The 20,854-nt window shown below is 45.6% G+C and overlaps 1 protein-coding gene across 4 annotated transcripts; it reads left to right on the forward strand.

Annotated features, from left to right (window-relative positions):
- Positions 1 to 3,637: 3,637 nt before the first annotated feature.
- Positions 3,638 to 20,385, forward strand: LOC109450318 (transmembrane 4 L6 family member 1). Of its 4 annotated transcripts, XM_074335593.1 has the most exons (7): positions 3,638 to 3,750; positions 4,131 to 4,302; positions 6,726 to 7,072; positions 9,970 to 10,035; positions 11,542 to 11,687; positions 14,024 to 14,210; positions 19,559 to 20,385. In XM_074335593.1, the coding sequence occupies exons 3-7, from the start codon at positions 6,902 to 6,904 to the stop codon at positions 19,577 to 19,579; spliced, it is 591 nt and encodes a 196-aa protein (XP_074191694.1). In that variant the 5' UTR covers positions 3,638 to 3,750; positions 4,131 to 4,302; positions 6,726 to 6,901; the 3' UTR covers positions 19,580 to 20,385. The 4 variants fall into 4 exon arrangements, with proteins under 4 accessions (XP_074191694.1, XP_019593062.2, XP_019593063.2 ...); XM_019737503.2 differs by lacking the exon at positions 3,638 to 3,750 and having other exon boundaries at positions 3,844 to 4,302; XM_019737504.2 differs by lacking the exon at positions 3,638 to 3,750 and having other exon boundaries at positions 3,844 to 4,302; positions 6,890 to 7,072.
- Positions 20,386 to 20,854: the final 469 nt, after the last annotated feature.

The raw sequence follows: 20,854 nt of genomic DNA on the forward strand, positions 1-20,854 counted from the left end.
CCATACACCAGGCACTGTGTTAGAGGCTGAATATGTAACACCCCATTCCTGCTGTCATAGGCTTGATTATCTGGGGAAGAATGGTTGGCAGGGAGCGTGTGTGGCAGGAAGGAATGATCAGCAAAGCTTCCCAGAGGAAGTAAGATCTATAAACTGAGACCTGAATAAAGAATGGACACTGTGCCTGCAAAATGGAGAGAGAGATTCTGGGCAGAGGAAAGGACAATCCAGACAGGAGAGGGTAGTATAAGAAAGGGGCTTCAAGGAGAAAGAAGGGCTTGGGCTCAAATTTGAAAATCCTCCCCTGAGGTCACCCAGCTTTCTTCTCCTAGGCCAGGGCTCTTGTCTCCACTGACACTATTTTTGTCTGATTAAGTTTAAGAAAAGTATCCCTCCTCCTTTTCCAAATCTATCTTTCTTTTACCTTCTCTACTTTTAACGGTGGCATTAAGATAGTGTCTATTACTAAATTAAAAAAAAAAGTCTCCAGCTGATTTTTCAATAAGAAGTTGGTTTTTAAAAAGTATTCATCATTGAGAATATTTTCATATTTGAGACCTATATTACAAGTCAACAGATGGGCTCCAGATGGAATTCCAGCCAAGCAGCCAGTGGAGCTGTCAGATCACTCCAGGGGAGCCAAGGGGAGCAAAAGTCCAAGCTGCATTGGGTTTCACCAAAGAAGGAGTGTGTTGCCTTCACAGCCCAGCTCGGTACCCATGAAGGAGACCAGAGGTCAGAGGGTCAGGACAGACACTCAGTTTACCAACTTAATAACTAAGGAGAAGCCTCCCTGACTCAGCTGTGACTAGGATTCAGACCAGGTGGAAGGAAATCAGCTGGACGAATGCACGTCATCCGCTACAACCCATCTCCTCCTTCACACGTCAAAGGAAAGCGGTCCCTAGTCTCTCTTTTCCTGGAACAAGAATAATATGACAGAGCGTATAACTCAGTGGTTTCTGTGTGCGGGCCCGGACCTAAAAGCTGTTGACTTCCAGCTCTTCAATGTCCTCCCTACCTGCCCATTCTTTTTCCATTTATTTAAGTGTAAAGAGCTAAACTCAGGAACACTATCTGCTCATCACTTAAAATTAAGCCGATCCCCAGTCCTTGCAGAGCCTTTGCTGAATGCTGGTGCCCAGCCACCGCCCTCCCTCAGACCCATGGAGCCCAGGGAGGGCAGCTGTGCCTGGGCTGGCTCACCTGCTCTGGATCACCGCTTGTCTCCCCTGCAAACCATCCTGATTTTCCTTGTGTCCCCAGACAGAACCTGTTACATGTATCTCTCTAGTCTCCTGGAAACATGATTGATATTATTACTAATAATAATTAAGATATTACTAGCAAACATTTTATTAGTTATCACTAATGTTATCAAAGTCAGTATAAATACTTATAATCATTATTAATTGTAGTAAATTTAACTATTTGTGCCACAAGAACCCCTGTAAGGCTTATGGAATTATCCATGAACCCTCCGGAAAGAGGGATGTCATTTCTCAGGCATATTTTCTTAATTAGTAAAATTAGAAACTGAAAAAGAGAATCTGTGCCCTGCTGCTCTTTTCATACAGTTCTCCTTCCCTCGAGAGGGTTTTATGCTCTCATAAGGTCTAGGCTCCCTCTAATGGCCATATTTGGTCACAAAGGAGTTCCTCACATTCACCCAGAAACCTGATCTCTCACGGAACATTTCATAGCAATGAATAGGACACGGCCTACCAGACTCTGTGTTGCCTTCTGATATTTCTGATATCCGTTAGTACTAAAGCCCCAAAAGTGTACATTATTAGTAGTAAGAATATCAACCATCTGTTTCCAGGAGAGCCCAATCCAAATTTCTCTTGACTGATCTTTGGAAAAGGCGTCAACATTAATTTTTAAAACACACATGAAAGCTGTTCAGTAACTTCAGTAGAGAGGCTGATGTGTTGCAACTGTCATACTTGAACCAGAAGAGCAATGAAATTACAAATGGACGTTCCATATTAGACAGAATCGTGGGACCTCAGAGGTGTGAGAGAACCTAACATTCATCTGGTTCAGCTGCTCACTTCCCTCTACCACATCCTGTCACAGTCCCCTGCCGGCCTCCCTCAGCCTGACGCAGGGATGAGCCCACGTCAGTGATGAAAGGAAACACGGGGGCTGCTTGCGCAGCAAAACTGGAGCGGTAGCTCCATTATCTCTTTTTATTAAAAAAAAAAAAATGACTTTACATATAATTTCAATTTCCTATTTAATTAATTATCCAGCTAATTATAAGCAAATGACTTGCAGATGTGATGTTTGTATTTTAAAATCCCAGGCAATAACTGATAAATGCAAAATCACTATTTCTGAAGTTTTAAGTAGCATCGCCAACGTCAATTCTGAAAATGATCAAACTCTGCCCCCTCTTGGGTATACCCTCCCAAAACACAGTAAAATAATTTAAAAGAATAGATGAGATCACAGAGCAGGAAATGTCAACATATTTTGGGAAGACGGAAAGCAAATGCAAGTGTCATACCTAACTTAGTCAGCAGGGAGAAAACTGAGCTCTAAATGCCTGAAGAGGACACCAATGTGAATGCATGGAGTCCAGGAATCAGTTATCTGGTTTGGAATGTGAGGGTGGAAGATAGAGCTGAAAGATCTTGTGAAACGAGCATCCCCTAGGGCGTCTGCATCCAGACAGCAGACAAGAAAAACAGAGGATGGAGAATCATATGTGAGAAATTATTACGGGCAGCATGTCCAGGCATTTTCTGCAGGTGATAGGCAGTGTGAAAGAGGCCTGAGGGCCCAGAACCGACTTGAGTGGGACAGCCCAAGATCAGAAGGTCAGCTCAACGGCTTAGGAAGAGCTCAAAAATGAGAACTTTGAATTCTCTCTGGATTCCACTGCTTTGCAGGTTAGATTTTCTCGGGTCCTATTTCCCAATCCGAATAATGAAGAAAAAATATCTGTCCTGACAGCCCCTCGGGGTTACCAAGAGGACAGTCCAGGCACAGCATAGGAAAGCACTTTGCGACAATGTAGGTTACAAATTACGACACAGTTCAGCCTTGGGAGCCAGGTATCTGATTCTAGAATCACTTGATTCCACTTTCTCAGAGGTTTAGTAACACACTGGTGGTCACTGTGCAGGAAAAATAAAACTTGGTAGATTACTAAAGGGAAATGTGTTCTCATGGGCAGGAAGGGGTGGCAGCCAGACCAAAGACAAAGAAGCTATTCTCCCATAGCCATCACTGGTCACTGACTGCGAAAGCTGAGATAGACGCGGAACAGAGCCATTTGGGGCTCATCCCACTGGGTGATTAGGTAACCAGATTCTTGGCACCGTGCCCAAAGTGGTTACACTTCATCTATCTCTTGGGGGCCAGAGGAATGGGTGAGAAGGGAGAGACGGCCTTTTTGACAATCTGTTTTCCTTCCTTGGCTGGCTAAGACACCAAATCCAGCTGGAAAACCAAACATAGCCGGGAGACCCCACTGCCCATCAATGTGGGGTGAGATTGGTCAATAACCCCAGGCAGGGGAGCTGTGAGATGACAAAAGTGATGCTCCAACCCTTTGGTCAATGATCTGGGCCTTTCCCACATGTATTCATGCAGGGCTGATGGACCCGTCCTACCCGCCAACATCCAGAGCAATCACGTCCCCCACACTCTCCTCCATCTCAGCTCGGTGGAAACACATCTGCCAGGGAAACTTTTCAGAGGTTATCAGGAATGACCCAGAGAGAGGAGCAGAGTGCAGTAAGTAAGCGCCTTTGAGGCTGGGTGGCTGGGCTCCTCCCCTGGGGCCGCCTGGCAGGGGAGCCAGTGCCAGCTCTTACTGGGGGAATTTGAGCCACTTTGCCCAGCCTGGGGGCAGCAGGAGAGAGGTGGGGCCAGACAGGAAAAGGGGAGCCCCTGTGTCTGTCAGAATCCAGCATTCCATAGTGCTGAGGGGCCTCCGAAGGGACTGGAAAGGTTTTGGGCCTCAGCCTTTAAAGAAACAAGGGACTTCCTCATCGAGGGGGCTTTGGGAGAGAGTTGACAGCTGTGGTTAAATGCCTAACTGTCCTGTAAGGTGGGTGCCTGAGACTTACTGCTGTCCGACATCTATTAAGTGTTCACCTTGTGCCTCCTGAAAGGTGGAAGGATCCAGAGTCCACCCAGAAACTTCCAGCAGCTAAGCTAGAAGACTCTCTGGGACTACAACACAGCCTGCAGGGGCCCTTCACCGCGGCTGGCCTGCTGGGGCCAGGGTCCCGTACCCAGGAGACGCTCCCCCGTGTGCCTGTGCCCCAACCCCCAACTGATCAGGTACTGGGTTGACGGGTGTGTCTGTGTGTTTCTGCTTAAGGATGGGCAGGATCGGTGTTGAAAGAAATTCCCCGCAGCCTGGGGCTACACAGCTGGCCTCAAAGCCTCAGTGCAGCCACCAAGCTGTCCAGACCCAAATTCAGGGTACAATTGTCCCACAAGTATAAATATGAATATATGGGGAGCATGAGGCGGATGATTTGAAAGGAAATCTGTGGTTAAGGAACTCAGGGCTTGTGATTATCTCACCGGTGGAGGCCAAAAAGCTATGGGAACTGGACAGACCCATAAAACAAGCTGCCCCATTGCAAACTGTGTGGCCTCAAACAAGTTCCTTCGCATCTGGGGGCCTTAGAATGTCCAGCAGCAAATGTATATCAATAGGTATCATAACGATGTCTCTGTAACAGGACTATTGAGGAACTAAATGAGATCATGCCTGTGACCAGGACCGACTATTTTTGTTATTATCTCCAACTTCCTAGCTGCATAAACTTGAACAGATAATTTTAACTCCCTGGGTCTCTGCTTCCTAGGAAACGATGGAATTGGATTTCTAAGAATCCTTCGTAGCTCTAACATACTCTGCTATGACCCAAGAGAATGATCAGTTTCTTGTAATTTAATTAAGTGCCAAGCTTGGGTGTTGCTTGGTCCCCGTTTCCAAATGTGGCCCCAGTCTCCACCCACCGTCCCTTCCTCTTAAGAAGATGTGCAATTTTCCTGAAGAGTGAGCACCGCTGTAGTCATTGCTGCAAGTGCTGTGACCTCAGGTGTAAGGAGCAATTGGGGCCGTTGTTTTGTACTTCTTTGCAGCATGGAAGAAGTCTCAGCAGCCCTGGCTTCTCAATGCTCCCAGTTCCTATCCATCTGCCCTAACTGGGAATAACTAGAGGTGGAAATGGGCAGACCTCCATTTGAGTATCAGGTCTGTCATTTATGGCTGGGAAACCCTGGAATCTTATTTCACTTCTCTAAGGCTATTTCCTCATAGAGCTGTGGAGTTATTACCTCATGGAGTTGTTGTAAGGACCAAATGAAATCATGTTTGTAATGTGCAAGTAGCACCAGTTGTATATGTTGTTGTTGCACATAATCCAGTATTATCTCCCCCTAAGTGTTAAATTTTTGTTATCACTGCTGTTAGTGATCATAATGGGGAGTGAGGTCAGCAGTTTCAATCTCCTCCATCCAAACAAAGGAGCCAGAGGCAGCACCCCATTCAGGCATCAGCTTTCTGCAGCCCTGAATTTGGATAGCTGATAGAAATAAGACCGCAAGCATTATCATCCCACGTAAGCCATTGTTCTTTAATAACTATTGGAACCTTCTGTGGGAGCAGAAAGCTAAGGCAGGACATTTCTTGGTTTTATCCCCAAAGAGAGGTCCCTGGCTCAGCAAATTACTCCAGATTTCCCCTGTGGGAAGGGCCAGTCGTGGCACCAGGCCTCTGTGTCTGGGGACCCAGGTAGTGAATGAGCTGCTATTCGTGAGCCAGTCAACAATCTCAGCATGAATCTGAGTCGAGAATGGACACAGAGAGGTGTTAGGAGAGCGCCACCTAACACGAAACCGGAACACCTCCCCGGGTCGCCGAGGCACGTTCCACACGCTTCTCTGGCAACCTTCTTCACTCAGCGAATGAGTTACTGATTTACTCCCATCTCATATATGCTCGGGAGCAGTGAGTGCAGGGGGAAAAACAAGATGCAAAGCCCTTCCTTCTCTCCATGTGCCCCCATCCTGGCTTCCCTGAAATCTCCAGGCTCAATTAACTAAATTAACAAAGGGAGTTTTCCACATAAATGAAATGAGAGGCCAAGATGATTCTGATGCCCTTGGTTCTTTACTCTTGAGCTACCGTGCACTGACAGCCTCGTATGAGGATGTTTTGAATATATTATCTTGTTTTCATCCTCTCAACGACCCCAGCAAGGGAGTGCTATTGTCAGCCCTATTTTACAAATGAGGATATTGAGGTGAGAGAGTTTAATAACTTGCCCAAGGTCACGCTGCTGCTAAGTGGTGGAGTCAGGGTTTGGGACCCGGATCAGTTCGTAATCACTATGGGAATTCCTCTGGGAGTGGATGAAAGAACCAGAACAGGATACCAGCAACTTCCTAAACATTGCCTGAATAACCCCAGTCCTTTAAAGAAAGCCTATGGAAAATCTACCGTGTTTCCCCAAAAATAAGACTGGGTCTTACATTAATTTTTGCTCCAAAAGACACATTAGGGCTTACGTTCAGGGGATGTCATCCTGAAAAATCATGCTAGGGCTTATTTTCTGGTTAGGGCTTATTTTCCTGTTAGGTCTTATTTTCGGGGAAACACAATATGAGCCAGCCGCTTTCACATGTATTTTACTTCCTTTCGTCCACATACCACCACCTAGGAGACTGATATTTTCTCTGCTTTACAGAGGAAACTGAGGCTCAGAGACGTGAGGTGACTCCCCAGGTCACATCGCCTACCAGTGGCAAAGCTCGGATTGGCACCTCGTTCTTGGGGCTCGGCTGGTGCACTCTCTCCTGATTCTGCAGTGGCTGGAGAGACAGCGTCCTCGTTGGTTTCTCTGTCTTTCAGAGAGAACTCACCATGTGCTCTGAGACAGGCTCCAGGTACACAGGCATGCTGCTCTTGGCTTTGGCCACTGCAGCCATCGTCGCCAACCTCCTACTCTACTTTCCCAACGGGCAGGTACTGGAGCCTGCCTACATCACGGACTTCGTCTGGTTTTTCCACGGCTTTCTTGGAGCTGGACTCTTGGTAAGCATGAGGTTTAGCTAGCTTACCTTCTGCAGGTGAAGGGTACCCAGGGGGGAAGCCGGAGAATGCAGTGTACTCAGTGCAACAGGACAGATTGGGGGGAAGGAAGCAAACCGTTCATTTTACCTTGCAAGTCACAGAACAGCAATCTCATCTTGGGGCCACCTTCCCTAGGCCCCCAGAGCACGGCTGGCTGCTCTTCCTCTATACCCCACAACACAGAATACATACACGCTTTCCACATTGTGCTTGGCACCTCTTACTGCAAGCATCCTTTTATGTCCCTGCCTCCTCCATGAAGCTGGCGGTGAGTTCCTCAGGAACTGAGCCCAAGTATCGTTCATAGTTGCCTTCTAAGTGCCTACTGACCAGGGTGCTGGCTGAGAGTAGACCTGAATATGTGGCTGTCAACTGAAAGATACACTTTATAAAGAGCACAATAACTGAGTGCTTGTCAGGTTTGTCAGGTTTCAAGGTGATCATCTCAAAAAATAAATTGTGTCGTTCCCATCAAGACTTGGCTAGGTAAAATTACAGGGTTGGCAATCTTTTTCTGTAAAAGGCCAGATGGTAAATATTTCCAGCTTTGCAGGCCAAGTGGTCTCTTCTTTCAACTACTGAGCTCTGTCGTCATAGGACAAAAGCAGCCATAAACAATATAATAAACAATAAACAAATGGGCATAGCTATGTGGCCGTAAAACTTTGTTTATAAAATAGGCAACTCACTGGATTCAGCCCACAGGTTGTAGTTTGTTGCCTGCTGAGGTAGACACTTTTCCTTCCTTTCTGCCTTTGTTTTTATTTGGCGCCTCCTCTCCCAGCTATCCAGGACTCTCTTATGAAAAGATCATTTGATAATGTGAGACCCCAGTGCCAGGCCCTGAGTAGGTACTCAATGGGTGGATGAACGCATGGGGCATAAAGAACCCTCAGAAACAGGGGATCGCCTCCCTCTGGCTGCTTCTCCCCATACAGTAGTGGACGCAGTGTTGTCTCAAGTTGCATCCATTGACCACACGCCCCTCCCCTCCAAGGCAGAGGCTGGGCCTTCCTGCACAAGACAACATCTAAATCAGCAATACCTGGGCCAAGGTTGTCTGGGTCTCAGCTCAGAGCCTCCCTAAGGGGCAGCGCACACCTCGGAGTCTAACACATCCTGCTCAAATCATGAGTCTGCTCCTGACCTGTCGTGCGAACTCCCTGAGCTCCAGTGAATGGAGAATTCCACCATCTCACACGGAGGTGATGTGAAATGAGATAATATATACAGAGCACCCCCACATACCGGGCAGCCAGTGAAATGCAGTGTCCTCTCTCCTGGCTCAGATTACCAGCTTCTTCCTCTCCTCCAGCCCAGTGCCTGTCTCCTGCCTCTCACCTTCACTGCTTATTAGTGCAGGACAGTTGCTCATTTCTCAGCTGGGAGTTGGCCCAAGTTTGTTTGGTGCAGTGCCTGTATGTTTTGCTTTACAGTGACTTGGATGCTCTTGGCAGAGGCATGCGCCCTCCAGTTCCCTTCACCATCCCCACCTCTCCCTATTGATTATATCAGGACACACTTTCTTACTTAAAATTACCTGCCCAGCCTCTAAAGGCATGTGAGTTTGCACCCTCATTCCACCCCCCACAAACGCACACATAAACACCCTCAGACTATCAGGTGAAAGAATACGTTTGACTAGGTAGCACTCATTTTTAGCATCAAACGCTTACCAATTATACTTTCACCAGGGTACGTCTTGGTCACCGTAGTGAGGACGGCATGTCTCAGATGCTCGCATCAGCAAGCACATTACCAATCCTTTCTCAGGGCACGGTGGTTCTTTTCATAATTTAGGTTCATCCATTATGTATTCATTTCTTGTTCCTGACCCATGGTCCCATCATGCCAGTGCCCTTTCTCCTACCCCACACTGCCGGGAGAAACATGGGGACACATCATCGCAAATTGCACCACGATTCATTGGTTCTGATTCTGTGTTGAGTACTGGGCTAAGAGCTGCTGAACCCCAGAGCTCAGAGCCCAGGGGGAAGCCGGAGAATGCAGTGTACTCAGTGCAACAGGACAGAGGGGGAAGGAAGCAAACCGTTCATTTTACCTGGCAGGGGTCACTGAAAGCTACAAAGAGGAGATGTGGTTTCCCATGGCTGTTATAAAATAACCACAAGCTTGGTGGCTTAAATCACCAGAAATTTGTTCTCTCACAGTCCTAAGGCCAGTGCTCTGAGTGAATGTGTTGGCGGAGCCCCAAGTTCTGGGCTTTAGGGGAAAATCTAGTCCTCGCCTTTTCCAGCTTCTGCTGGCTGCTGGCTGTACTGACGTGTGGATGCATTGTGCCCATCTCTGCTCCACCTTCACAGTCTCTGCCTCTGCCTTCTCCTCCGTGTGTCTGTCTCTGAAAACTCCTTCTGCTTGTGATTTTATTTAGGGCCCATCCCGGATACACTCCTTCTATTCAGATCCCAATTTAACCACGTCTTTAGTCACACAAGGTGATATTCACAGGTCCCAGGATTAGGAAGTGAGTATGTCTTTGGGGCTGGGAGGGGGCATTTGTACGGCCTACCACAGGAGATGACATCTAAACTGACCCTTTGAGGGTAAAGAGGAGTTTACTTTATGGCGTATTCTAAGACCCAGAGGCAGGAAATTCCTGGGTCTACCCTGGGAGCCCATAAACGGGGGTGTCAGGAGATCTGAATGATGGAGGAGCAGTGAGGGTCTGGAGGCAGGGCAAGACCAGGCCATGAAGGCTGAGGACCTGTGTTGTATCCTACAGGCAATAAGGAATCACTAGACATTTTTCAATAGCTAGAGACACAATCAAAACTGCATTCTAAAAAGTTAACATTCCGTTCGTTACAAGAGCATTTGTGTTTGTTCGTTTGCCACAGGTTTTGGTGCCAGCACTAATGCTGTTGAGAGGCGGTGGAGAAGACTGCTGTGCTCACAGATGTGGGGTAAGTACTGCGGGTTCTATAGAATGTTTAACTCCCACCCGCCCCCACCTCTAAAGGGCTTATTTCCTAGGCCGTGTGCTTCAGCTTTTTTGAAGGATAGACAATTGACCAATGCTCCTTTGGAAGCATAGTAATGTTATGCAAGACACTAGCCAACAGAGACAGGGGCTGGTGCATGACATCCCAGGAAAATGCACCTGGAGAGGGTGTGAGAAGAGCCATTCGCAGTGGACACAAAGCCTGCAAGCTCTGGTAGACCAGCCTACTGGGGTTTGGTTGTGTTTTTATCTGTCTGTCTGTCTGTCTGTGGAGATGTCTAGGACCCTCCTATCCCTTGGCTTTCCTATTTCCACTGTAGCCAAAGGGGCAACACACCATAGAAATGGGATTCCAGCAAGAAGAGGTGTTAAATATTATAGTCTCAAAAACACTTTCACAGGTATTCTCTTACAACGCACTATGGCGTACAAAAGACTGACAGGCTCCAAGTTCATTATGTATTCATGTCTTGTTCCTGATCTTGTCCCTAATCACAGCAAGTTGTCCACTGCTCTAACATTTCTAGTTCATATGCCATGTCATTTTTCTGCTCCAAAAATTCCTTGTCCCAACACTTGCAGCTTCCAATCAGACCCTCCACAGAGACCTTAGCCCCACGTCACCTGAGGACCATCTCCAAGGAGCTCTCTGAGACATTCCATTCAGCTCCAGCCACCCCCCCTCCCTGTGGTAAGAAAGACACAACATGGATGTGTCAAGAATAAAAGCTTAGGCTTTGAAGCAAACAGGTCCCTCAGCTTTACCCCAATTCATTAATGCACTAATATGCCAAAAGGTCACCTTTCCTTGACACTTGCCTCGCTGTCACACTCATTCAGTCACCTACCCAGTCAACACATATTTATGGGGTTTGTATACAGTACAAGCCCTGTGTTGGTCACTGACTCAGACATTAAAAAAACGATTTTATTCATTGACTCACCCAACCCTACAACAAGCATTTACTGAATACCCACCACCAGAATGGCACTAGGTTTCATTCAGAACGCGAACCTCAATTGATCAGTCACTTTGTTTTGAAAAGGACTGTGAGGCCTTGTCCAGGGTTGGAGGGGAAGAGTGCTGAGATCCATGACTGATGTCCACTATGAGTGTAGACGAGGAACCGGCAGCACGCTTACTTTATTTGCTAGGTAGTGTGTCGGCACTTGGAGTTCAGTGGTGAACAAGTCACATTTCCCATTCACAATGTTTTAGTGGATGATTTCCATCTTTAGAATTGCAACTGGGGTAGATGAATGGACAGAGGCTTCTCCACCCTAGCACCCATTTTTTTGTACAGTTGGGAAGTAAAACCAGGACACTGACCAAGACTGGCAACTACAATAGCAGATTCGGACCCTCTTCCATTTGCTGGGAAACTCAGGGAATGCATCTTTGGAAAGAGGACTTCCCACCATCTTCCTCCCATCGCCGCACTGAATTTCTGACTCTGTTCCATTTCAGATGCTGTTCCCTGTGCTTCTGGCCATGCAGGGCACGGTGGGGGCTGTGTACTGTGTGGTCATTTCTTCACTAGGTTTGCTCCGCGGCCCTTTCTGTGACACAGGCAGTGGAAACTACACCTACCCTTTCAGGAATGACAGCCTGGAGTGAGTAGCATTCATGGTCTTGGGTCAGTGTCTAACATCTAATGATTATACAGCTGATGACCACAGAGAGTGTGTGCTCTCAGTATGGACCATCCAGTAATGGGGCCAGGTACTTTCATTCAGACCTAGTGACTTTTTCTCTCTCCACACCTGCTCCCAAATCAACAATCTCTAGAAGGTGATTGTCCCAGGCCAAGAAGTGCCCATGAATTAAGCAGTCCACCCAAGGTGTTCAGTATAATACCATGACTTCATTAGCCCCAATTTTTAAACTCAACTGAGTATGCACTGAGGGCCTGCTTAGCACTGGCTTGGTGCTGGGATGAGAGATGAGAGTACAAAGGAAGGATAAGACAGATTGCCTATTTGCAAGTTGCTCACACTCAAACTGGGAAGACTTAATTACCAAATTTGGGCCTGTATAAATATCCTAAAATGGCTGGGCTCTATGATGCATGTTTATTTTCCTAAAGGAATAGACAGAAACTCAGACTGAGAAATACCCTGTTCCTCTTTTCATGTTCTCTCCCTGGAAGATCTCATCCAGCCCCATGGCTTTCAGAACCATCCATCTATCTATGTAACTAATCCCAAAATGTCTACCTCTAGCCTAGATCTTTCTTCTGAGTTCTTGACCCAAATACGTAATCACCTCCTTGAAACTTCCTATTATTGAACACCTCACAGCATTTCAATATTAATATGTCCAAAACCCTTGATGTCCCCAGGCGAATCTCCTGCCATCCCCATCCCATTTGATGGTACCTAAAACCTGAGTTATCTTTGATTCTTCTCCCATCTCACTTCCCGTGTTCAATCTACCACCAAATCCTGTAAATTTCCTTGACAATGTATCTTGAATATACACTGCTCTTCACCTAGTCTGTCATCACCCCGTTCCGAGTCTCCAACACCCTGTACCTCCACTCCTACAACAGTCCGCCGACAAGACTCTGTGGGGGGAGTTTCGTCAAGAAGACATGGCCACCAGTTGACTTGCTAGCTAGACCCAGGCAATTGGAGGCTCCCCACCTGCTCCCCATCCTTGGGATATGTGTCTACTTGTCTTCTCCACTCCCAGAAGCTGCTCCAAGGGTCAGCCTTGAGATAGAAATGTGGTGTTGAGACTCTCTGGACAGTATGCGTGACTGCATCCAGTTAGAGCCTCTCTATAAAAACTTTTAAGAGTCTTACAGGCAGGTACAGAAAATTACTCATCTTGCGGCCTCAATACAAGCCTCTTAAGTAAGTTCTCTTGCTTATTAAACCTGCCACCTACCCATCTGGAGTGGCCTGCCTTTTTGTCTGGACTCTCCCTGTCCTCCATGTATGAGGTCAGTTTCAGGTTATACCTAGGGAGCTCATGTCCAGGTTTAAGAAGCAATAGTATTCCAGTTCCATTTTGCCTTTCAACCCTTTTGCCATAGTATAGCCAAAGGGGTTTTTGTAAAATGTAAAGATGCTGATAAGGCCAAGAAATCTTTACATTAAGAACTTCCAATCCTGTTGGGGACTCCATAGATATGGATATGGATATGGGTGAAGGTAGAAATATGACAGAGATATCCAATAATATATAGCCCAATGAAATATGGCCAGAAAACCCATTCTGTCTTTGTCCAACTAGTATACTTGGATTCCAAATTTCCCTTACAGTTTTTGCTTATGTGCTCTTTCATTTTACAATTCACTGCTCTCCTCTTTGCTGCTGCCTCCTTCAAGGCCAGGTGACTCCACCTTTCCCTGTGAAGCCTTCTCTAGCTCCTCTAGACCTCTAGACTTCCATTTTCTCTGATAATAATTATGATAGAACTAAAATATATTGCCTACAGCATGGCAGGCACTGTGGTAATAGCTAACCCTCCCAACCACTCTGTGGTATGGAGGCTATTTTTAACCCTGTTTTACATATACGGAATCTGATGTAGAGAAACACTTAGGAAGTTTATGTAGAACTTCTTAGTGAGGGAGCTGGAATTAGGACTTGGGTCTGTGGGATTTTGGAGCCCAAGCTCTCAGCCACTCCTACTGCCCCTGAGAGCCTGATAGCAGTTAAAATCTTGCAGCCAGATATTTCCTGCTTCTTCATATGCTCTCTTGTGTGGCTCTATTTGCATCCGCAATGCCTTGCTGAGATGTTGTGCTATCAGAGGGAAAGACCCTCTCACCAATGAGCAGTAATAAATCTGCTGTCTTTATGAAGATAAGAGCAATGAAGATCGTAAAGCTTTGTAATCTCCTGTATTAGGCTAGTGCTTCTCACATGGTTGTAAGTAGCAGCCCCCTCCTTTTGCTATCTCTCAAAGCCAGACTTATTTTCTCCTCTGTCCTGGCAGGGACAACTACTTATTCAACCAGCCCACCTGGACCACCTGCCAAGAGCCCGAGCATATTGTCCTCTGGAACGTGGTCTTGTTCTCCATCCTCCTGGGGATCGGCATGGTGGAAGCAATGCTTTGCCTTAGTCAAGTCATCAGTGGACTCTGTGACATCTACTGTGGTACCTGCATCCGAAAAGGACAGGTCAGTGCTTCTAGAACCTGGGAATTTTCAAGTCACTTCCCCCCTGACCTGTTCCATACCATCTCTCTCCTGCCCTCACCCCACATTCCCAGAGGTAAGCCAGTAACAAGGAAATGCCTTTTGAAATGTAGAACTTAATTTGCCACTTTGGGCTTAATTTTCTTTCAGGTGAATATAACTGGTTTATGACCAGCCTAAGAAATCACAACTGATTGACAGACAAAGGAGAGTTCCCCAGGTTCAGAAGGACTGGATTTGGTGAATGTCAATCTCCAGAGTCCTGAGAAGCTGAGAAAAAAGCCCCAAACTTTCTTAGCAGTGTAGATTTTTATAAAAGGACAACAGTTTTGAAAATTTCATCTTCTTTGGTAGAATCAAGAATGTTGTTTCCCCCAAATGATGTTTAAGAGTGATAAAAGAAGGCATAGGGATGTATGATAATAGAAAAAATAATAATAATATCACAATAATAGATGTTTAAATGTATTCAGTTACTGTATTCCAGTCTGGGGCTAAGCACTTTATGTTGTTTCAGTTAATCCTATAAAGCTGGTGGCATTATCACACCATCTTGCAGATGAGGAAACTCAAGATCAGAAAGATTTTTGTTACTTATCTGAGGTCAATGAATATAAGTTTTGAATTTGAGCCTGATTCCAACATTTATATTCTAGACCACTGTCCGGTGGATCTCAGAGTTTGTTGCTTAGATACTAGTTCCATGGATTGTTATAGATGCTATTTACAAAAAGGGGGTGGAAGGGACTCTGTGGTCAAATTAATTTGAGACACACTAGATTAAACAAAGTTTAATAGATTTCTCTACTGTGGGACTTGTCAGAACCTCAATGCTAATCTCCAGGAAGAGAATAGCAAATGCATAATTCCCTAGTCTTATTTCACCACAAACCCCTTTTCTTTTGGAACAATTTTTATGGAGTTAATATTACATGGAGCACACTTGGAGAAATACTGCATGACACAGTGCTGAGGTAGAATCTACCTCACTTACCCCATGGGAATCCAAGAGACTTTTTTAAATCACTGGAAAAGCAGAAAAATATGGGATGAAACAAGCTAAGGACTACTCAGTTTTGCTGTAATAGCTGGAATCAGAAGTTTTCTCTGCTTTCAGGCTTCTTTACCATCATTGCAACAAATATACTTTTGAGAACTCAATCTACCATACAAGCTATGGCAATTCCCAAAGAGGCAGCAGATAGGGTCTCTGCTTCAGGAAGCTTGCAAACTAATGGATCCTGCATAGCTGATTCCTTCCATAGATGATACCCAGGGCCCTTGCGAGCTCATATGGCTCCTTTGTACAAATCAGGAAAGAAAGCAGAGGATACAGCTTGGCAAGCAGACAGAGCCAAGGGCAAAATTTAAAAAGGTGCCTTCTCCTCCAGGTTGATGTAGCCTATACGGGGTTACATAATATCCCCGCGCCCAAAATTCATAGTTAACAGGAACTTCAGAATGTGACCTTATTTGGAAATAGGGCTTTTGGAAATGTAGTTAATTAAGATGACGTCATACTGGGTTAGAGGGACTCTAAATCCAATATGACCAGTGTCCTCACAAGGAGAGAAGACACTCATGCACAAAGAAGAAGGCCACGTGAAGATGAAGGCAGAGATTGACATTCTGGGGTACAAACCAAGGAATGCCAAAGACTGTGGCAACTGCCAGAAGCTACGAGAGAGCCATGGAACAGAGTCTCCCTCTGAGCCTCCAGAACCCAGCCACCTTCTCCTCCTCCTCCTCCTCCCCTTCCTCCTCCTCCTCCTCCTCCTCCTCCTCCTCCTCCTCCTCCTCCTCCTCCTCCTCCTCCTCCTCCTCCTCCTCCTCCTCCTCCTCCTCCCCTTCCTCCTCCTCCTCCTCCTCCTCCCCTTCCTCCTCCTCCTCCTCCTCCCCTTCCTCCTCCTCTTCCTCCTCCTCCTCCTCCTCCTCCCCTTCCTCCTCCTCCTCCTCCTCCTCCTCCTCCTCTTTCTCCTCCTTCGCTTTTTAAATTAGTTTCAGGTGTACAAAACAATGTAATGGTTAGACATTTACACCCCTCACAAATTGATGATCCAGCCAACTTCTTGATTTCAAACTTTTAGCCTCCAGAACTGTGAGAGAATGAATTTCTGTTGTTTTAGGCCATGCAGTTGGTGGTGGTTTGTTATAGCAGCCTTAGAAAACTCATACACAGCTCCATGCCAGAGAGCAGGGGAGCGGGCCCCCCACTCATCTAGATATACTGCTTTGTGCAGAAACAGCCTACTCAACTGAATAGGGTGGCCCTGCTGATGTCACAACTCCCCCGCCCCGAGGGCCCTGCTAACCCAGGCTGTTTCTTCAGCTTCCCATTATCTCTCCCACTGATGCAAAGCCAGACACACACAATCCAGACAGGAGATGTGCTAAGTACGCTGCACGGAGCCCCGCACCTCTCTGTCCCTGAGATTGTTCCCTCAGCCCTGACAACCCTGTGAGGGTGTCCTCCAAGGAGAAAACTGGAGGGAAAATCTTTAGGATAGTCAGATAAGATGTCTGTATATGGCCCAAATACTGTTTCCCTGGGAGGAAAAAACAAATCCAAAGCAAAAAGTTTTATGAGCTATTCTCCATTAAAAACGCCCTCTGTGTAAAATGATGGATTTGAAGGCAGGGAAGAGAAAGGTTTTCTGCCTCTGGCAAAAGGCCCTCTTGTGGTTGTTCCTTTGGCAAGTAAAAGGAACACGATGTTAAAGACACCAAACTACAAACATTTTGTGGCCAGTAAAGTGGGCGGAGGAGGCACCTAGCCTCCCCTGGGCGCGAGCTTGGGCGAGGCCCCAGCTCGTAAAGGCACGCGGGGCACGCAGGCCTGGGTAATGGGCACCATCAAGGGCTTTGGAGGCGAGAAGAGCACCACCAACGTTTGAAACGTGGGACCAACCATAAAATAATTCATGGTTAATCCACTAAAGTGTTTACTGTCGAATAGAAAATAGCTCTCTGAAATTAAGGAGTAAGAGTTGGTTTTCGAGGCTAGCTTAGTTCTACTTTTCAACTACAGGACAATTATTTCCTGAGTGCCTACAATGTGCCAAGCCAAAGTGCCTGGAGAAAGGTGGGATGGAAAGGCTCTCAGTTTGGGGAGAAAGTGTTAAAGCAGAGAGGAAAACCTCGGTGCACAAACCCAGGTGCAAGGCAGAAACGGGGGTGGTGATAATTTTCACTGTGATCTCTGTGTCTGCAAGCATAGCTCGTCTTTTTTAATTCCTTACTCCCTCAAGGGAAACTATATGTCTTCCAGACCAGAGTTGAGTGAAATTTTTTTCCAAACTCATATTCTGGATGTTAAAAACTGATTTTACTGCAGGATAAAACAATGTTTATATAATATGATAAACATATTATTGGAAATATGAAGAAAACAGCTCTCCGTAGTGAGTTTAGAAAATCTTTCCATTTTACTCTTTACACTTTGCTATAGTATAACAATTTCACATTTTCCAGAACAAGCAAAGATAACTTGGAAAATTATAAATATATGTGAAAAATTGATTTTACCATTTGACGAAAACCATCTGGAAGACTCATCTGTCCACCATGTCTGGTGAAATGCTCTTGAAGGTCTGACACTGACTTGAGAGAAACTTCATGGTTCAAAGGCTCATTGACAAACCAATGTCCCGTATTTCTCCCAAGTCAAATGGGTAGAAAATAATTTTAAAAGAGGGAGATGCAATCTCGGGAGTGGGTAGAAGGAAATAAAACTAACCTAAGTAACTCTGGAAAAACTGGGAGAAGTTGTTTTGACTAGAAACTATAAGGCTAAAGACAAAGGAAATTGTATGTAAACACTGTGATCTAAACATATTTCTCACAGGGGTACGAACAATTATGAACCGGCTAAGCATGTATAATGGGGTGGAACGGTGGATGGGGCAGCCAGGTTTCTCACCGTTGAAGGAAAATCTTACAGATAAGCAAAGAGGGGAGACTAGAATGATCCATGTACTACTGGATTAGAGTCAAGAACATCAGTATAAACTCATGTTTGGCTTAATATAGGAGGTCTGAGTTCTGACAATTAAGTTCGCGAACTTGTTGCAACAATGTTGCTAACTTTTTGATATCAGAGGGATTATTCATTATGAATTTGTACCAACTGGACAAACAGGTAACCAAGTTTACTATTTGGAAGTGCTGAAAAGGCTGCGTGAAAAAATTAATGACCTTAACTTTTCACCAACAATTCATGGCTCTTGCATCACGACAATGCTCCAGCTCATACGGCACTGTCTGTGTGGGAGTTTTTAGCCAGTAAACAAATAACTGTATTGGAACACCCTGCCTACTCACCTGATCTGGCCCCCAATGACTTCTTTCTTTACCTGAAGATAAAGGAAATATTGAAAGAAAGACATTTTGATGACATTCAGGACATCAAGGGTAATACGATGACAGCTCTAATGGCCATTCCAAAAAGAGTTCCAAAATTGCTTTGAAAGGGTGGACTAGGTGCTGGCATCAGTGCATAGCTTCCCAAGGGGAGTAGTTTGAAGGTGAACGCAGTGCTATTCAGCAATGAGGTATGTAGCACTTTTTCTAGGATGAGTTCACGAACTTAATTGTCCGACCTCGTAGCTACAGATGGATGGAAACAGAAATACAGATATGTGTGTACACATGGGTTGTTATATTTCCTAGGCCTGTCTGCTAAGCTAGAAGCAATGACATGCCCGTAGCAATGAGTATACCCATTAAATTATTAAGAAATTATTTATTATTTTAAATTTAAAATTTTATGAAATGTATTAAGTTATTTAAAAGGAGACAGATGGGTTTCCTTGAATAAGAGGCTTTGAGTTTCCCAACCTACCTAAGCAGCAGCAGTCTAGGAAACCCAGCATCCTTCAGATTGGAGACAAACTCAGCTAGCTCTTCCTGTGTCTGAGTATCACTGTCTGAACAGCAGCCTTATCCACAGATGGCTGAAGTATATAAAACACAATCGAGAAACACGGGACTCTTTATGTAAGGTCCCTGATTTGGCCTCTTCCTCCAGGGCAGGATGCTGAAAGGGGATTACTTTATGTCATGGAGACAAGCACCACGCCACCTGACCCCTAGTAAACCAACAGTACAGCCCTAAAGCAACCAAGAACACGGGTTCAGGAATATAGCAGTAGAGTCGGATGGATTCCTTTGTATTGGATGTTTTCTTGCCCTACCCAGTGCTGTCACACGCACACTGTACCCTCTTACCCTCCGTGCAAAATACTGGGAGGTAACCCACTGGTTTGAACTAGGTGCCCCCTCCATTCCCTGAACGTGTCTTCAATTGTCCCCATCTTGTTGTTCACATGCAGGATCCTTCCACCCGGCTGTGATGCAGGATGCACCTTATTCGTCTCTGTCTCCCCAGTGCCCAGGGCATAATAGGCTCTCAATAAATGGTTAGTGGATGGATAAATGAAAGAATGAAGAGTGAATGTTCCAAACCTGCAAAGGGGTTCAGGAAATGCAATTATGCAAAGTAATTTATACAGACTGAATGCACAGCTGCTCTAAAAACTCAGCTTCCTCTTTTTCTCTTCCTGGCTTTCATCACCTTGGCCCAGATGTGGAAGTTCCCAAAAGGAAACAAAGTCAATTCTGAGTGGTTTCATTTTGCAACTGGAGTTAAATGTAATCTGTCTCTGGTCACCACCCATCAGTTGGGGTTATACCACGTTTTTAATATGGGCCACACTGTCCTAGATATAACACTGCGATATTGTGATTTTTATAATAAGAAATCTATATTTTGATCTTCATTCATTTCTGTCACAGAGCTCCTAAAACCTTGGAATTTCCTAAGCGATAAAGGTGTCTTCTAGTATTATTCATCACAAGCCCTTTTCAAACCACACCCGAGTTAGTGTTAATGAGGTGACTTTGGGAAAGTTCCTCAAGATGGGGGGCTGGTTGTCAGGGGAACTCCAACCAGGATTTGAGGGTTGGAATTTTCAGCACCCGCATCCCTACTCTCACCCAAAAGGCCGGGTTCAGAGAGCTTCTGGGTTGATGAACACATGGAGGGTGCTGGGAGAGTGGTGCACCCAGAGAGGGCATGGAAGCCCTGCATCCCTTCCCACATACCTTGCACCCCCCCTCCCCCCCGCATCTCTTCCATCTGGCTGTTCCTGAGTTATGCATGTTTATAATAAACTGGTAATCTAGTAAGTAAACTGGTTTCCTGAGTTCTGTGAGCCGTTCTAGCAAATTAATCGAACCTGAGAAGGGGTTCTTGGGAACCTCTGTTTATAGCCAGTAGTTAGAAGCACAGGTAACAAGGGGAGTGCAGTCTGGTGGGAGTAAGCGCTTAACCTGTGGGATCTGATGCTATCTCCAGGTATTATCAAAAGTGAGTTGAATGTTAGGACACCCAGCTGGTGTCACAGAGTTTCCTGGTGTGGGAAAAAACCCACACATTTGCTGACCAGAGTATAGAAGCATGCAGAGTGCTGTATGCAGCATAAAGAAAAACAGTAAGTGGTTTGTTTGTTTTTTATAAGCCTAACACACAAAAATCCGATCATGGTAATGTCTGAAATCTTTGCATAGGCTGAATCATTTTCAAAGCTCTTTTCCTATATGACCATATCTGACCTTCAGTTACATGA

Source organism: Rhinolophus sinicus, linkage group LG06 (genome assembly GCF_036562045.2).
Source record: "Rhinolophus sinicus isolate RSC01 linkage group LG06, ASM3656204v1, whole genome shotgun sequence".
NCBI classification, from domain to species: Eukaryota; Metazoa; Chordata; class Mammalia; order Chiroptera; family Rhinolophidae; genus Rhinolophus; species Rhinolophus sinicus.